The sequence below is a fragment of the Lates calcarifer genome, linkage group LG6 (assembly GCF_001640805.2).
Source record: "Lates calcarifer isolate ASB-BC8 linkage group LG6, TLL_Latcal_v3, whole genome shotgun sequence".
NCBI lineage: Eukaryota > Metazoa > Chordata > Actinopteri > Centropomidae > Lates > Lates calcarifer.
The window spans coordinates 18,714,439-18,734,033 of NC_066838.1; the positions used below are offsets into that span (position 1 = coordinate 18,714,439).

At 43.5% G+C, this 19,595-nt stretch overlaps 2 protein-coding genes across 6 annotated transcripts in view; one reads left to right on the forward strand and one right to left on the reverse strand.

Annotated features, from left to right (window-relative positions):
* Nucleotides 1–19,595, reverse strand: part of cnbpa (CCHC-type zinc finger, nucleic acid binding protein a) — a 144,716-nt gene that overhangs the window by 123,262 nt on the left and 1,859 nt on the right. The window lies entirely within an intron of this gene.
* bmp7b (bone morphogenetic protein 7b) overlaps nt 74–19,595 on the forward strand; it is a 29,431-nt gene continuing 9,909 nt past the window's right edge. For both annotated transcript variants that reach the window (XR_001963674.2, XM_018701097.2), the window contains exons 1-4: nt 74–785; nt 15,811–16,003; nt 16,979–17,127; nt 18,952–19,155. Coding sequence is in view for 1 of the 2 variants with exons in the window: in XM_018701097.2 (XP_018556613.1) it covers nt 386–785; nt 15,811–16,003; nt 16,979–17,127; nt 18,952–19,155 (946 nt within the window). In the remaining variant the exon portion in view is untranslated. The remainder of the gene's footprint in view (nt 786–15,810; nt 16,004–16,978; nt 17,128–18,951; nt 19,156–19,595) is intronic.

Sequence of the window (19,595 nt, forward strand, 5' to 3'; positions counted from 1 at the left end):
TCTCTCTCTCTCTCTCTCTCCTCTCTCTCTCTCTCTGTCTCTCTGTCCTGCTCCTCCCAGCACACAGCGCCTCCTCAGAACTTGTTCGTGACTCTCCCGGTGACACTCGTCTGCTCGCAGCCTCTGCTGCACTACAGTTGGTAGCTGTGGGCCACAGGTTGTGGATGAGGGACGGAGGTGCACTCGAACACGATCTGCCCACAAAACCAATCAATAAAAGGACTTGAAGTTAAGTTGATGTTTCATTTGGGGCTACTTCCCTCAACATGGGGGTCCGTGACTGATTTTGGATATTGAACACAGGCTGCCCGTCGCTAAAAGTTCAATATCCATTTTCCAGAGTGTTGGCGAGAAGAACTGGGCGCAATTACGCACGGCAAGTACCATGGCACCGATTTTGGATAGACGTGCTCCGGCTTTGCTCTTGGTGTGGAGCTACTGCGTCCTGGCGGATACCGCCTTTACGAACTTTACTTTGGACAACGAGTTCCATTCCAGTTTCATCCACCGCCGGCTGAAGAGCCAGGAGCGCAGAGAGATGCAGCGGGAGATCCTGTCGATCCTGGGGCTGCCGCACCGGCCGCGACCCCACCTCCACGGAAAGCACAACGCTGCCCCGATGTTTATGTTGGACCTGTACAACGCTATGTCCACGGAAGGGGACGAAGACAGATACTCCTACCCCTACAAGCCCGTGTTCACCACCCAGGGGCCCCCGATAGCCAGCCTGCAAGACAACAACTTCTTGAACGATGCCGACATGGTCATGAGTTTTGTCAATTTAGGTAGGAACCTTAATCCTTCACTGATTATGTCGCCAAAAGGAACTGATACATCTTTAACGCTTGAGTTCAGTTTACAAATGTTCAATACAGCAAAACAAGCCCCTGGAGAATAATTGACATATTACAATGATAGCAACAATTAAGGCCACTGAAGTCATTATTGTTTATCAGTTCTCAGTTCAGTCAGTTTCTTTTAATAATATTATAGACATAAAAATAGTATTTGGAATAACTTGATCATTATTTTTATAGCCTCAAACACAGATGAAGTCCCTGAACATATGTTTTAAGGAGTCACATACTGTTTTCAAGCATTTTTGTTTTGAAGTTTCTGAAGCTATTGTCAAGTGATCACATATGCTACACTTACTGTCACAGCTTCATTAGCAGAGAGGATTAATTACTCTTAAGTACTTTCTTCCACTTGTTGTAGTTGGTTTTAAGGACCCCATTACACTCAGTCCATTGTTTTTCACTCAGAGGAAATCTATGTGTCTTAAGGTGGCACTAGAATCATTACGGTGACATTTTATCTTGGAGAAGCGCATGAATTTTTCTGATGTTACACCTTGCATACACACACAGGAGACCAGGGAAATAACCATGTTTACATACAGCAAGGTGCAGTTACCCAGCTAATACCCAGGAGAGTCACATTCCAGTGTCCCTCTTTGTTAAACAGCTGTGCAACCGGGTAATGTTCAGGTGCTCGAGCTGTGGATGATGGACCAGCCAGCAGCTAATATGTCAACCATGTGTTATCTAAAGAATGAGTAAGTCAACAGCCGAATGGGTTCAAAGTGCACCGAGTCCTCCCTTTACTCTAATCTGGAGACATCCCTAAAGACGCTCAGACCATGAAATAATGCCAGTCAATGATGATCTGAGCTGAGTTTAGTCAGTTTCAGCTGGTCACACAATGAGTCATTATGATGTAGGATGTATCAACACCAATAGAACAGTTTTGTTTTTAGTTGTTGGTTGTTAAATGTTGTTCTGTGGACCACTTTGCTTATCTAATCAACATGTTTATTGAAATCGAACAGTCTTGGACTTTTTTATTGCTGTCAGCAACAGTCCGTGGTTGTTGAGTGCAAATAATCACAACATTAGCAGGTGGTGCCAGATTTATGGATAGATGAGCGCACCATTATAATTCGATTTGCTTAACAAATTATTCAGTCACGGCAAATGCCTGCCTTATGTTGTAGACGAGTAGCTGTGTCTTATTTTAGTTGAATAAAACTTACATTAATTTTGCAAAAAAAACTGATGATATAGTATATGAAGTTCTCAGCAGCAGACATATGGTAGTTAAATGTTGTCAAAGCAACAGAGTTTTAGGGAAGTTTCAGCAAGAACTTGGAAGTTTACATTCGATCCTGGAAAGATCATTGTTGGAGCGTCTTGGCAAGAGAGAGGGAGGTGACACTGGTTCCTCTACTGCACTGTGTAATTACTGCGGGAGCTGCTGCATTGTGACTATTTTTGACAGGCTGTGACACAGATGGATTTGACCACAGAGACTCGCAAAGTCAAGGGCCTCGCAAAGTCAAGGGCCAAGGCTGCAGTAAGCTGACAAGAAAGAAAATGAGAGCTTTTGAGAGAGAAAGAGGGATGATAGGTAGTTGGGACTCGGTTCATTTCTTTTGCAAGGATGATACTCAGAGCAGACCGAAAATCTAAACAAAGATGGGTCACATCAGCTGGAGAGAACATTTTTTTATTTAATATATTAGAGCATCATGGAAAGAGAGTCACACTGCCTTCCTGGAGTCTTGTGGCTAATGTAATTACTGATGGCATTTGCCCAGGTTGAGTCTTCCTCAGTGTCCCATATATGTCACTCATTTGCATGTTTGTCATTGCATTGTGTGCGCTATCTGCCACGTGTTGCATCTGTCAGTAGGGTTCATTGTTCGGTTTCTCCCCGAGTCTCATGTGATACCATCGACTCCTGCGTCCAGGCAGCTTGATTTAAAACAGCAGATGATATGCTGTTTCATTACCCCTTCACATGAGAGCGAGAGGGACACAGAGAAGTAAAGTGATGGCTATCAAAAGGATTGAGTATTTCCTCTCCAAATTCCTTGCTCTCCACATTTGCTCGTTGTGGGTTTGTTTTCTTATTTAGGTTGTCTGAGAGCAAAATGAGCAAGGCTTTTATTTAAAAACTGTCCCTCAAAACTCTGCATGTCTCCATAACTACCGTGCCAAGGTACATTAGTCAGACTTTGTACACTGGTTACTGCTTCCTGAGAGGCCTGTTTTCATGCACTGGTTTGTATTTTTATTTAAAGTTTATGACAAGAACATATCTGATTTCATTATGGGTACGTCACAGAGCTACAGTGCAGAGCTACCCATCTAGTTATCACAGCAGTGTAAAAGGACATAGCTCAGAGCAGTGAGCCACTTAATCATTTTAAGCAATGCCTTGATATGAAAAAAAGATGTTCCTAACTCTTCCTCTTCCTTCCTGATTGCCACTCAGGGGACTTTGTACACTTTGTTGTCGGCTTGTGTGAGTGCTGCAGCGCTCCAGTGCAGCCAGCCAGGGTGGGTGTGGGCTTTGGGACAGACCCCAGGCCAGGGACGTCCTCTCACTGAGTCACTTTTCAGTTTAAAAGCCCAGCTGTGTAAATGGCTTACAGCATACATTCAGAATTTTACACTGCTACACGCAACACAGGTCACCCAGGCACTGGGTGTGTGCCGGACATGCCATGATATCACGCCAGTAAGTGAACGCAACACACACACACATTCCCTGTCTCTCAGGGTGGCAACGGAAAGGAATACAGAGAAGGTCAGAGAGAAAAAGAGAAAAGTCTATCTATCTATCTATCTATCTATCTATCTATCTATCTATCTATCTATCTATCTATCTATCTGTCTCTGCGCACATTATGCATGCTACATCCTTTTTGTAATAATTATTTAATCGAATCCCAGTGGTCTCTGGCAGCATTAGCCCTCAGCCACCGTAAATTAAGGCATTTCCTCCTGAACAAACCACAGCTTCCAGGGCTTTTGGCCGCTACTTTGGCCCGCGCCGAACTGCAGTTCAGTTCAGTTCATGTTAAACTCTTAACACAGGCCAGTCACACTCAGCCATCCAGGCAAACGCACAAACACTTGTAACGCCCAACCTTAAATGCCCATTTACTCCTCCCAGTCCACAGGAAAAGGGCAGTGACTTATACGTCTGCTATTTGCATCCTGGATGACTGAAGCGGTGGCAACATCATCACCTGTGTTTGTGTTTGGGGGAGTGGGGGTGGGGGGGATGTTATAATCTTTTACTGTTATCATGAGGTATGTTAGTCATAGCGCCCTTATTTGTCTTGTCCTCATGCAATCCTGCATGGATTATTGTTACCTTTGGTGAGTGTGAGGAAAAGATACAATGCTACTTTTCAAGTATCCAGGATGCAAATAGCAGACGTCTAAGTCACTGCCCTTTTCCTGTGGACTGGGAGGAGTAAATGGGCATTTAAGGTTGGGCGTTACGAGTGTTTGTGCGTTTGAAGATATTGGGCTAGGTAATAAATCAGTGTAGTGGTTTATCTGCATTCAGCAGATTCATATTGTAATGATATAGTCCTAACATTTTGTTTTTCTCTGTTGAAGAAGTTATGTTATTCTATGTGTTATTTTACTCTATGTTTTATTTTATTGTACTCTTGGTCAACAAAACCCATGACACAATCAATACCAACAATATCTTGAGACTTCCCTTCCCTGTCTTTGGCACTCAACCCCAACCCCATTGATTCCTGCTGTGGATGTTAATCTTTAGTTTAGTGTCATATTATTGCATTTGTTGAGGACTGGTTCCTTATAATGAAAGAACAATTTTAAAAGGGATTTGTTTAAACAAAAAAGTATATAGAATATCATCAGACTTGAACTGTAAGCAGTTACAGATTTACTTATAAAATAATTTGTTGAAGTTTTACTGTTACACATATAAGAAGTTTGGTCTCACATAGTGCATAACATAAGTGATTTTGTATACATTTGCCACATAATGATATACATCAGTATAATAAAACATCCTCACCAATATGATGTTTTGTTTTCAGGGTCCTAGTGTTGTGCGTACTGGCTCACTATCACCATCTAAACACTGTCTGCTCATTCTGTAGTATTCCCAGTAACTAAACCCTGGCTGATGGGTCTCTGCACATGTGAGAGTGATGCTGTAAGTCCTTCTCCATGTCTGGACACTCAGGGGCTACTGCTGGAAAATAAAAGCATTTAAAAACTGAACAAATATCAAGGCATTGAAAACATGTGCTACCAGAGTTCATTTAATTGCTCAGTGTTCTGCTGCTGTTAATCAGCACCAGATGTTATACATTTCACTAAGCAGAGTTGAAATGCAGGAAACAAACAAAGCTCCACTGCTTTCTTTCCCTCACTGTTGCAATATGTAAGATTTTGATGTATATGTAAGTCATTTGCCATGTTGTTGCACAGGGTGAATAGTTACAGTAGTGCTGTGTGTCATGATAAAGCTCTGCCTACATTTAATTAGTAAGTTGAGGCTGTTATCATTTAAGGGAGAAGTATCATACAGACTTGATGTGCTGAGTGACTCAGTGCACTAGTAGGTAATTATCCTCTGCGTCACCTTGGTGACCTGACAGGGCACCACCTGGCCCTCCACCATTCATGGCTCTCCATCTGCTCTCATAGGAGCTGCCACACAACTGTCTGCCAGCTCTCTCTACTTTAGAGAATGTATTAATAGGAAGGTAATAGAGAGCAGAGAGGGGAAGAAATGTCTAACTGCTAAATTAGTGCGGATTTATTAGAGGCTTTGGCTTTCAGACAGCATTGTGTCACCGGCTCACACACTCATGGCTGCGTGCTCGGAAGCGGTTGTGTCACGCCACAGTCATGTTAGAGGCACGCAGCTCTGGTTTTATAGCTGATAGTGGTCCGCACTCGTAATTTCAAGCAAATCCCTCCAATATCTCTCTTGAAAAAAAAAACAAAAACGCACACACTCATATCTTCTGTTCATTCTCTCCCCACCCTTCTCTCTATTGCTTCTTGCATTCCTCTACACAGTGGGCTGCCCGTGGTGCTGAGGTTAATACAGATGTTTCCCTCTGTCTGCAGGCCAAAGCAGCTGTGCAGTGAAACTTTATCTTTTCAGAGTCCACCAAGTCCCCTCTTCTCGACCTCCACCATCATGTCTGGCCCCGTCTACAATCCGTCCCACACGCAGGAGCATCTGATACCAAATTTCCCTCCCTACTCTCCCAGAACCAGCAGTATTGATTATCAGCACTGGCCTCCTAGTTTTAATTAGTTAGTTATCATGTGGTCCCAGTAGTGTTGTGGAGTGTTTAGTCTCCAACCTCCTGCTCTGGCCCTCACCTCCAGAGGTTTAAACCTCCCGTGCTCCCAGACATAAAACATTTCAACACTTTCTCAAGTTCTTTTGTGTGTTTTTCCACTCCCCACCTCTCTCTCACACATACACACATACATACACACACATTCTCTGAACCCAAAACACTGCTTTCCCTGTCTCACTACTTGATTTCTCACTCCCTCTCCCTCTCATAAACATACACACACACACTTGTACGTTTTGTCCCCCGTTGAGTTGTTGATTTGATAGATTTTTCTCAGCCTCTTCATCTCACATCAGAAGCTGCTTACTGAAATGTGGACGTGAGAACCAGAAAAATTAAAACACAAGCATGTGTTGAGGGCCAGTCTTCCCTCTGTGCATGCAGCCTGTCCTTGACAGTGTTAGTATGTCTTTTTCCCCTCTCGTAGATTTATTTAATCGCTTCTGTATACACACCCAGTGACTAGCACATGCATGTGTATGTACACACATGCATATATTTGTGAAGAGAAACGCACATACATGTTTTTTTTTGCCAAAGAGGAATGCTTCTGGAGCTAATTAGTGTTATTGAGTGCATGTTTTATTGCCTTCTGCTGGACAGGGAGTGAGCAGAAGCAGAGGAATGTAACAGTTGGTACAGACAGCCCTGCCTTCCTGTCAGGTAATTTCTCTTAATGCTCTCCACCATTTGATGTATTATGCTGAGGTCCGGTGTGTAAATAAATACCGCAAATGGAGACAAAGAATCTCTCCTCTCATAAGCCTCAGGCAACCTTACAAAGTCCACAGCCGTCAAGATCCAGGGAATGTCATATTTTTTTCCATTTGTTATCTCCCAGATTCACCTGTTGAACCCAGGAGTCCAGAATGACATCTGGATGTACATAGCAGAGCCTCTGTGCTCTTGGCCAGGCTAAGGCACTTGCTGGGAGAGATGATGAAACACACTGCGGGTGGGACTTGACAATGTGGCGAGTGGTCAAAAGGCCCAGATGTACTAAGCAGCGGGCGTTCTAGCTCTGCTTCAATGATGGACGGAGCCTCTTCGTTGCCAGGAATGCTGGGCTCATTTTAGTTTTTCTAATAATTTCACTCTCCTGCTCTGACTTTTTCTTTTTTGTTTCTATCTTTCAGAACATCGCACCAATTTTGTGGTAAACTCTCATGATTTTCCCGTCAGACAGTATGGGACCTCTGCAAAACGCATATGACAAGAGGAATAATTGATACATTTAAGCAAGCTGTGAGACTGTAAAAAGCACAGCAGATTACAGAATGAATGATATTTCAACTCATTTAGTCACTTCTCTTTCATCTGGGTTACTTTGGCCTTGCCTTATCAGTGACCGGCAGCACATAAGACTCCCCTGCACTTCCATGACGGCGGGTACCATGCAGTGAAGCTGAGAGAGCAGATGTGGGCCAGAGCACAGCCAGAGATCCTGGGACCAACAGCTCCGCTGCTGCAAAAACAAATACAGTACTCTTTGCTTGGTACTGGGGCACTGACAGGGCGGAGGGGAGGAATGAGATGAGAGGAGAAGGAAAAGAGAGAAGAGAGGAAAGGAAAGGAAAGGGCAAGAGAGGGGAAAGGTGGATCACGTATAGATGCCGTGCATTTGTTTAAACTGAGTCCATTTCTTTCTTTATTCTTTTTTCCCTGTGGGGACATAACGTGCTGTAGAACCTTCGTGTTAGAGCAGTTATGTGTGTGTTTGTGCATAGTAAAACACTATTTTAGAGCCACCTACCCTGCCCAGTCACCAGCTGCAGTATGTGATGTGTGTTAGTTCTCCTAGCGGAAGATTGCGTTAGCGGAAGCTCGTAATACTGACCAGATTCCTCACCAGGCTCCAACAGCCCAATGAAAGCTTGTAAAAGCCAAGCAACAACGGTACACAAGTGTTTTTATGATAAGTGATGAAATATTGCATATGTGCAGCATGGAATATGAATTACATGTGGCAGGTTTCTGTTTATTTAGGCAAACGTGCAGCTGTGTCTCCGTTGTGCTTCCTCCACAGATATTTAGTTTATTTTTAAAAGGAACAGGCTGTAATTAAACAAAATCTACAACAAGCTGTTAAAATCAGGGTGCCAGTGTGCCTGTCATGTGTGCATAGGATACCACTCTGGGATGCAGGAGGAAATCTTATGTAGACACCGGAAAATCTGTGTGTCTCTTTGTGCCGATGTGCGTATTGTATGTGAATTTTCCTGAGGTCTATAATAAGAGGCGGCTTGGCTGGTCGAGGAGGGTGTGGCCCCTGTGGCCACAAAATTAAAGAACATAAAAACAAGGGGATGAGGGGAAGAGTGAGTGGGGGAAACTGAATGACTGCGGTTCCACGTCTTTTGACTTGTTCTATCCTGCAGCTAAGGGGAAGTGCAGATGCTCACAGTGGCATTAGTACAGAGAGAGATCCCTCACTGCTTGGCACAGATCTCTCAACACCCCTTCATCCCCGTCTCTCAACACATTATGTCACACTACAGAACAATGAGCTCTGAAGATTTAGGATGTGGTTTCTTTGTTGCCACAGTCGCCTTTCACCAATGTCCAATCTCTCTTAACAAATCTCTGAGGGAACATGAGGAACATGATGATGTCTCAGTTCCAATTTCAGAGATGACTCAATTTGTCCTGCAGGACCTTAAGTCACTGTAGTGTAGGATCTTCAGATTCAGTATAGGAGGAGCTCACCAAATTATAAAAAATATAAAGAAATACAGATATGAATATGAAGTTAATATAAAATGAATATACATATAAAACAACAAGTAAAACAAATGAAATTTGATTCACCTCTATTGAGTTATGAAGTATGAGGGGCTATTTTGGGCACTCCTGGTTCTGAAAGTGGTGCTCAGAGATTGTGCCTATAACAAGCAAAAATTTGACTGCCATCCCCTTTGTAGTAGTCACCTTGTGCAGCGATACACTGCTCCCAGCACCCCTACCACTCTGGGAATGCTCCCTGGATGTCCCGTTCTGTAATCACAGAGCACTACTTGTGCTGGATGTTCTCCATTGTGTCAAAACGGCCACCCTACAGCTGCAGGAAGAAGTCACAAGGAGCCAATCTGGCGGGTAGGGCGGGTGGGGAGCAACGATTGTGTTAGTGCATTCAAAAAACTCAACAGAGATGATGGCGCTGCCAAATGCCATTGCGCATTTGTTAAGGTCGTTTGTGCCAAATGTCCTCCCTCAGACACCTCAGAACAGTGCATTAGAACTTGCCATTGACAATCTGACCCTGGGGCACAAATGCACAGTCACAACGTTGAAGAAAAAGATGAGCATGATGAGCTGTCTTGGTCTTGGAGACTGCAGGTTCTTCTGCTGCAAAGACTGCCATTTGGTCTTTGGGTCATAGCCTTAGACCCAACTATTGATGATCCTCGACATGAAAGTTGGGTCAACCAGGGCCTGTTGACAGAGACCCTCAAAGACTTTAACACAGTGCTGCTCCGTTGTGAAATCGCACCTGCAAGTGGTCAAAAAAAACGCATGTAACAAAGGTCCAGATGTTGATAGCATGATGTAACACACAAAACTGACTCACAAAAGTTATTGCTTGCACCTGCTGCATACGCATCCCCATACTGCGCTGCGTTCGGGACAGGAACAGTTGTGGAGTTTTTTTGATTGTGCCTCGTAAACGTTACATCCATTTTTCCTATAGACAGTGTTATGTTACTCACAGTTGGAGCTCCTCTACAACTTGGATCGGCATGACACACTCTCAGTCAAATCATCAGTCCAAAATACTGTGTTAGAAAATAAAAAGTAATAGGGAGAAGTTAAGTACGAGTCCCAAGGTGCATTTCATTAAAATACATCCAGTTGCCGAGCTTAGGGAAGATGGGAGCAAAAGATTACACTGTTGACTTTATGCAGTTAGGTGAGAAATCAATATTATTTTTATGTCTACAAAGCAGTAGTAACCTATTGGAGTCTCCGCTGGTGGCCTGGTAAGTGATCCCAGCCAGGATCCAGCCAGGAAATAGTTCAGCACTTAAGCCCCCACTGAATTGTTGTTTTTATACTTTCTTTGTTGTAGACAAAATAAAGAAGATATAATGTGTTAATTAGTGAGTGAGTTTTGGAGGTGCTGATAGGTGGATTTTGTTACCTTTTGGATGGACCCAAGCTGTTTCCCTTGGTTTTCACTCTTTATGCTAAGCTAAGCCACCTGGCTGCAGGTTCATATTAAACAGACAGATGTGAGAGTGCCATCAATCTTCTCATCTAAATGTCTGCTAGAAAGTGGATAAATGCATTTCCCAGATTGGCGAAATATTCCTTTAAACCAAAACTATCGGCAGAGTTAGATAACAGCAGAGGTAAGTGGAGAAAATCAGTAGTTTGGATGAACTGACCCTTTAGCACAGCTGCTGCCTCTGTGCTTTGTAAAGGGCTGAGATAGAGCACCAAAGACAGACTTTATAGTCAGATACATTCCTGTGAGTTCCAGACTGTTACATATCCAGTATAAATCTCTGGTCCATGATGCCCAGCGAAGCATGAGGTGGAACCCAGCAGCGGTGTAGAGGGCAAGCATGTTTGATGGCTGCAGTGAGAGGGAGAGAGGGAGTTTACTAAAGCTGCTGTGAGTATAATCGTAGACCTCTTGATGGCCTTCAGGCTAGAAAACTCAGAAAAGTTTGGTTTGACCACAACTCTTAAATGTAAAGACTCTTCTTCCTGTGGTTACTGCTTCTACTTGCGCACAGGCTCAAAGGCATGCGTACGTGATTGCGCGCACACGCACGGACACACTGCGGTGAGTTAATGATCGTTAACTGTGAGTAAGTTATAGCATGAAACGCCACTGACCCTTTCCCAGGGAGCCAGTGCTGTCAGGCCTTACAGCAGTATAAATACATCACACAGGCATGATGTCATCAGTAGTCGCCAGTGGGCAGGATGTTTCCTAACGCTGTAATCGCCCTACTGTGGGTAGTCACCGGGTACCCAAGAGATCAAACCCTCTTTACTCTTTATAGGATAAACATCTTGAGCAATCTGCCCCTTCCTTGCACTCAGTTTTTCTTCTCCTCTCTTCTTTTAGCACACGGAAACTATGACTTACTTGTTCCCAGTACTGTACTTAAATTATTGTCGGAGTAAGAGCAACAGAAAGAGACAGATCATTATGGTGCATCAGTTAAATTTGCATGACTATTTTCATGGACCTTCAGATCCCATCATAAAATGATCTGACCCTGAGTTGACTGACTTACCACTTTTATGTCTCTGGGTTTTTGGGTGTCAGGTGTGTTGTTAGAGTTAATGGGCTCTACAGGGATACAGAGTGAGGTGCAGATAGCAGTGGCACAGTTAACTCAAGGGAATTGAAGGTGGGATTGGAGGGAGGGGATGAAGCTTGCCAGGGGTGAGATCCCACCCCTGCCGAGCAGCGGAAGCGTGCAAGGCAGGACTGAGGGGTGTGAGGGTGCCGAACAGACACTTGGGCTAATTCAAGCCGTCAGATCTATCCGCTGCTGCTCCGGAACCTGAGGTGTCGGAGAAGTGTCTTGGGTCTGCAGGCCTGGTGGGAGGGGTGGGAGGAGATTAGGGAGAGGAGAGGGAAAAGAGAAGAAAAACCCAAATAAGAGAGAAACAGGAGTTAAAGAGTAAGGCTGGCAATATTCTCTAGTTTTGTTGCTGTCAACAAATTTTATAAAAAAAAAAAAAACAAAACCAACAAGTTGGTAGACTGTCTCTCACTGCTTCTCCCAGTTTGTCCATCACTCTCAGCCTCAGCCCAATTGTTCCTACTGAAGATGTAAGTCTTTAAAAATGGATCACAAATGTATAATTTCATTTTATTCCCAAAAAAGTTGTGTAGTGTAGTTTTGGACAATGACATTTTTGACTTTTTTCGGCTGTGGATTTGGTGCGTTAGTGGGTATTTTCGCCAGCAAGAAGGTGAAATTGGGATTGACTCAAAATAAACCACAGCAGGCACAAGTCTCAGTAGTGGAGAACGTGATAAGGAAACTGTATGCCCAGTGGGGAAGCATAATTCTTGCAAGATGCTAACACAGTGTTGATACAGTAACCCTCTGGCTGCCAGGTGCATGGTAGACTTTGAGAAGGATGGAGAAGTCATCATCATCCCAACATCTCTGATGTGTGCCGCTGTGCACGTGTGTGGCCTGCACGAGTCAAATGATGTGGGATAACTGTGCATCATCAGCAGTTTGTAAAAAAAGCAAATCAGAGGTCAGACCAGATGATAAAAGCAGCTCACTGTGCACTTGTGTACTTGTGTGAGTTTGTCCCTTTGCATGTGTGTGTTGTTGCATCTCTAATTATGGATTACAGAAACCCATAATGATTGTGTTACCGTGCTGTGACGCACAAGACCGTTCACTTCACAGGCAATACTTTGTTATAGTTGTTTGTGGTGTGTGCTTGCGTGTGTGTGCGTCCATGTGAGGAGCAGCAACCGATCCGGACGCTGGCTATTCTGAATGAAGGGCTCACATGGCATGAGAGGGTGTGTTCGCCATGTTTGTGGTGTGTGTATATGTGCGACACAGGTGGGGCGATGGCTACTCACTTCCTCCCAGAGGAAGTCATAAATGCTCCCGCTTGGCTTTAACTGTGCCTCTTCCCCTCATTTAATGACTGCCATACTGCTATAATAGCCTCTAAGAGAAAGAGAAAGAAAGAGAGAGACAATAGCAGAATCATGGAATCTGTAGGCTGCTCTCATTTTCTCTCAAACTGTACAGATGAAATTTGTGCACTGAGGAGTGAAAATAGAAAGTGATGTGATACAAATAGTTAGTGTGGGAGTTTCACAGAAGCACCCAGCTGTTCTCGCAAGCAAAGATAAAGAGCTTTTACAGTGAAGGGGCGGCGGCTGCTCGGCAAGCAAAAAGAACAGGTCTGGCTTTCTCCCTAGAGGGAACTTGCACCTGCACATGGCTACAGGAGGAGGGAGAGGTCCCTGGTGTGGTAGAGGAATAAGCAGGCCCTGGAGCAGAGAGGTATGAAGGAAAAATGAAAATGTGTGAGACTGTACCAAAAACATGAAGTAATTATTTCCTTGAGGGATAATAAAATGAAAATAGTAGCCCTTACTTTGTTATATACTGTGCTCTACTGTTATGCGTTACATCAGACACATCAGAATGATAATGAGTTACTGTCCAAGCCTTGGAGGCTAGAACAGACGTTCCCAACCTTGTGGTCAGGACCCCTCAAGGGATCCCAGGATATATCACACAGGATAGTCACTGGATGATTAAAGGAACAGGAAATTAAAAAAAAAAAATCAGCTTTTCTCTTTTGAAATCACTCTCCAACCAAGGTCATATGCTGTGAGGACCGGTCACAAGCAAAAATTATTTTGTTTTCATGGGTTACAAGCCAAAAAGATTAGAAACTACTGGGCTAGTATATGGTGTGTTGTAGACTGTGAGGTGAGCTGCAGGTGTGTATGCTGATCTGACCCATGAGCTTTATGCTTTTTCAGCAGTATAGTGTTGTACAGGGTAACTTGGAGGGTGGGGGCTTGATGAAAGCCCTAATTGATGGAGTGGTCCACAGTGCGGGACTGGTGCAAGTGTTGACAGTGAGGGAAGTGATAGAATGAAAAGAGGTATTACATAAGTGGGGGTGGATGGAGGAAGTGATGTTGAATTGATAATGGCCCACATAACCTTGAATGCCATTACTGAACAGCTTTACAAACTAATGTGTGCCCACAGCAGATGGAAGACAATTGGTGCCTAAAGCTAGGCCATCTAATGGCCTACAGAGTGCAGAGCTGTCCCTCACTGAGGAGTAATTAGATCCTTTCTTTTACCTCTGCTCTGGCCAATCATCTCACAGTGCTGCCTTTGTATAATGTCCTTCAGCAACTGGGTTTGATAGAGACATAAACGAAAGGGGATGTAGAGGAGAGAGTCAGCAGGGAAAACTATGCAAGAAGGAAGAGGGGAAACAGAGCTGAGGAAGACAAAGAGGCAGGTGTGCACCGAAATAAATAACAGGAGTTGTGTAGTCAAGCATACATAACATTTGCATCATTGCACTGTTATATTAGTGACAGCTGGCTTAGAACAAGTATGTTTTTGTCAGAAATTCATTCAAATTGTAATGCGGTTGTGCATGTGTGCTTGTTTATCCGCTGACGTGCATGTGTGTGAGTGTGATGATAACTTAGCAAAGATCCTGGGACTGCCAAAGTAGTGGCTCAGAGTTGACTCTGCAGTAACAGTGGATGGTCAATGGATGGCTACAAAGGAGGGCAGACGGAGGAACTGGTAGCCCAGCAGTGCAAGTGACTAATATCTGACCACATTAAGACTGTAAACAACAATTTCAAATATTGATTGATTGTTGATTATTTTTAGCCATTCTAGTTGTGTGGTTCTAGGTATGGTTCTGTCAGTCTTGCAGCAGACTCCTAGCCCTGTTTCACGTGATCCCAGTCCAGGATGATGTCATTAATTGGTTGTTTTGTCACCCCCCATCCCAAACATATTCAATTTGCAGTGAAATAATATCATTTTCAATGCTATTTTCTTTCTTTTTTTTATTTTGTGGGAGGAAGGGGATTTCAACATTCTTCCTTACTTATGAATGACTTATAGATAAATCAGTTATGAAAACTGTTGTTAATAAATTCTATTAATCAATGAATGGATTAATTGTTTCAACAATCAGCACTTAATAAATATAGAAAGGGAAGAAGATTGGGAAAAAATGCATAAAATGCTACTGTGGTTTGGCTGGATAATATATTGTTTGCATGGTTTCTGCAAGCTTATAAGTTGTTTAGTGTACTTGTGTGTGTGTTTATGCATCTGTTTGTATATGTGTGGATGCATGTATGTGTGGGGGGTCCGTCTGACAGTTGATAAAGAGGGAGGTGGAAGGAAAGCTAGGAGATGATGAGAGACAAGGCGCTGACCCCTGGGATGTCCTGCTGGGACATGAGAGGAGCAGGGTCAGGGGGGGCACGTCTTGGGGGTACGGGGGGGTTGGAAAGCTGGGATGTCGGGGGATCAGAGAGAGGAGGGGATGGGCATGGGGTACACCAAACATGGAGACCTAACTCATGAGAACCAGATGAAGGGCAGACTGGATGACTCTCTGGGGCTATGAGAGGAAGAGAGGGAGAAGAAAGGGGCTCATAAAGCTGTCAGAGCCCGCCTGCATCTCTCTATCATGGCTCAGTGTGCGCCAGATGCATTGCTCCTAGTGCTAGTCCTCATGAATGTTTCAATCATAAGCCAACATGTGTACTGCATATCTATAGATGTGTTTAATCTGGGACTGATCCAGAACCTGACAAGCTATGTCAGCTGCTTGCTAACAACTGAGGTTGATGGACTGTGGGGGAAAAATAAATTGCAAAAAAAAAGATAGACCTTTATTGTCTACCTCTTTTGCAAGCATATGGTTTGTTTCCCTGGAAGACGCAACTCAATCCCAAACAAAAAGCTTTCTATTTTTATATGAGGTCACATTATTTCTCTGCCTCTCACTGCAGGCATTATGTATCCCTGCTGGTAAAGGGGTGATGCAGAATAGCTAGCATAGAAACAACACTCTCTGCATACTGTAGATACAATGTGTATGATAACACAAACTTACTTAATTTCATATTTTATTTCTTGCAGTGGAGCACGACAAGGAATTCCTACCAGTGCGCCGGCATCATAGAGAGTTCAGATTTGACCTATCACGGATCCCAGAGGGTGAGGCAGTCACTGCTGCCGAGTTTCGTATATATAAAGACTTCATCCATGAACGTTACGATAATGAGACCTTTCGCATCAGCGTCTACCAGGTGTTGGAGGAACACTCTGATAGGTGAGTATGTAGCATATATGGTTATTTGTTTGTGCATCAATAATATATGTTTTGATTTTTTCATGTTGCTAAGCATTGATTGTCTGGACTAGCTGAAATGATTAGTTGATTGATCAATTAGTCCATCAACAAAATGATAAATTGCAGCTCTAATCCGGAAGCTTCTTTTATCAGAACAAGACTTTACCCCACCTTCTCCATGTGACTAATCTGGGCCCCGCAGAAGGTGTATGTAACTCTGGAATTGCCCGTGTCCTACTCTCTTTGACCCCTCCTAAAGGTTTCTGTTGTCCAGAGGGAACAACACAGTCATTTATTCCTCTGCCAGAGACAGGCCTGCGTACATGAATGAACCAGAGTTCTGTGACACACTATCTTCCCAGTCAGAAAATAGGTCGGGATACATGAATGGCCACATAAAGAACAAGAGATTTTAGTCTCCAATGGTGAATGAGTAGAAAATCCAGAGTTCCACTGTTGGACAAAAGGACTGACTTGGATATGCACTATTTCACTTGCTACTTTTCGCACAGTTTTTTCCTCTTTCGCAGCTGTGTTTTTTTCTCTTGCTTTCTCTCTCTCGCTCTGTCTCTCTCTCTCTCTCTTTGGCTTTCTGGCTCTCCCACAAAATTCCATCCAGTGATGGACTGTGTGTAGTGTATGAAAGGACCGATCGTTTATAAAGCCATTATTGTCAATTAAGAAAATGAAGTGTTCCCCTGGGCCTCACCATCTGGAGCCCTCCCTCTCTCCTTCCCTTGCTCGCTTTCCTGCTCCATCTCGCTCTCTTTGTTTCACCCCGTCACACTCCTCTGGCTCTCTCTCTCCCCTCCATTACTTTGCGCTTCGGTCACTTAGCTTTACACTCTGTCACATGGTTTCAACCTGTCTTTTAATTGTGCATATAATCCCTGTTGACTTAAAGTTTATCTCTGACTTTAAGTGACTTTTTTTGTATTTTTTGTCCTCTTCCAGGGAGTCAGACCTGTTCCTGCTGGACTCGCGGGTTATCTGGGCAGCAGAGGAGGGTTGGTTGGTGTTTGACGTGACAGCCACCAGTAACCACTGGGTCCTGAACCCTGGCAGGAACCTGGGGCTACAGCTTGCCTTGGAGAGCACAAACGGTGAGGGTCACTCAGATCAATGTATTTCTCAATATGTAGAAAGTTACAGGTTGCAATGTTATGGGTGCGACATGTTTTTACGCATAGATAGGCAGCTGTAGATAAAGAAAATGCATCCAAAAAAGACAAGAACAAAGACAAATGGATTAGAAACCAGAAAAATGACCCTATATGTGAATCTGTGAAACACTTAACTGATTTATAAGATTTACAGATTTGTTTGTACTATCTTAATAAAAGTATTGTAAGTATGAACTAAGATAGCAGAGTTAAAGTCTCTAAATGTTAGCATTAACAGCTGTTTTTATTATTTTATTTCTTAGTTCAGCATCAAACTTCATTCTTTTGCTCATCTAGAGCTGTATACAGTGGTGGAAAGCAACAGCAGTGTTTTGCTTCTAGTTCTCACTTCTTTTCTACTACTGAAGTTAGCACGCTAACCAGCTAGCATCAGTCCGACCAACTCGTCTCATCACTTTCTAATGGCGATTTGCTGTAGGGTTCAGATGGCACTGAAGAAGTAGCATTGCTCAGAGAGCATATTATAAACTCTTGTATTGTAAATGCAATGATGGCTGAAGCTCTTGGCAAGCGACTATCACCACCACCCACTCCCAACACAAAACCACATTCAGCGGCAGAGAAAATTACAAATAGCATTAATTCAAAAATTGCTTAATAGAATGTAAAAATGAATGCTACATTAGCTGATGCCATTTTCCTTTGTCATAATGTTATTTGAAATGCAGAAATTCATATGACTTTGCTGAAAATATTCATTACAATGACAGGAGAATGTAAATGTAATTAGTTACCTCCATCCTTGAGCTCAACCATGTAGAAACCACAAAATACTGCAGAGTGCTATAAAACCTCACAACTATCAAATTATCATATTCCTCTATCATATCACTCTTCTTGTTGGATGTCTAACAAACATTAAGGTCTGCATTGTAATATAACTTTGTCCTCTCGAAATACCAAAGAATTACATCATTTATTCTTTTTGTGCACACAGCAAAGATAAATCAAACCCTGCTCCTCATCATTCATCATCAGTCATCCATCATACCCTCAGCATCATTAGCAGGCATGCAGAAAATACACTGTGTTATCATAAGGATAACATCTCAGCCGGAGTTTGTCATCACGAAGCTTGGATGTTAGTCAGTGGAAAACTAGATCAACAAACAAGAGTGTGTTTGAGAATATTATCTCTCACAGGATGGCAGGATGTTACATGTTAGTAGAGAAAAACAGACACTGTATTGCTTTCATGTTGTGGGAGGGGTGTGTTAGGGAGGTTGTATCCATGAATGTGTGTTTGTGTGTTGGACCGGGTATGAAGGGTGATGGGCGAGCGTGTACAGACAGGCTCATGGGACGTCCCGTCGCCAGCGGCGACCAGAAGCCTTGATTTACCACCGAACGGTGATCAGAGACACATTCTTCTGTGTGAGAAGATAGACACCGCTGGAACGCACATGCACGTGCGTGCAGGAACACACCCACACAAATACGCACACAGCCACAAGAAGAGAGGCTTTGATGTTCAGTGTACGTTTGTTCTTGGCATTTCAGAGGTGGAGAAGGGATGAGAAAAAGGGAAAGGAATTCACAGAGGAAAATCTCATTTGTAAAACTGAATGTAGCATTAAAGACACAACAAAAGTGGTTTCAGTGGGGAAAGAGAGGACCACACACATGCAAAATAAACTCTGAACACAGACATAAAAAAGCCACACCACTTTGCCATGCATAAATAAAATCTTGATTTCTTTGACCTGACACCTGTTGCACTTCTCTCTCTGTCTCCCCCTACAGGAGAGAGCATCAATCCTCGTGTGGCAGGGCTGATTGGTCGCAGTGGGCCTCAGAATAAACAGCCCTTCATGGTGGCCTTCTTCAAAGCCACTGAGGTGCACCTGCGAAGCATCCGCTCAGCGCCAGGGGGAACCAAACAGCGTAACCCCAACCGCACAAAGGGGGCAAAGAGCCAAGAGGCTCTCAGAGTGGCCAATGTCGCAGGTAAACACCTGGAAGCGTATGTGTTGCACATAGAGTCAGTGATGATTTATACTGTTGTATTGGGCCGACCCCTACTTTAATCTGGCTTTTGTTGGCTTTGTGAGGAATTCATGGAATGGGACACAGATGACCATATGATATATCACATCCAACACATACAATATGTACTCATTGAGATGCAAACACTCAAATGCATTCACAAATATACAATACATCCAGAACCAACAAAAATATTCCATTGGAATTGATGTGATTCTTGCACGACAAAACATGCAATGCATATTCAGGGCCTTTGTTTTGGAGGTGTGAGAGGGCTGTGTTTATGTGAAGCGCTGAAACATTAGACTGTAATGCCTGAGCTTCAAATATCCCTCTGCTGTCTTTGTTTATTTACACGAGCATTACAGTGCAGTTGGGGCCAAGTTCCCTGCATGGAGGTA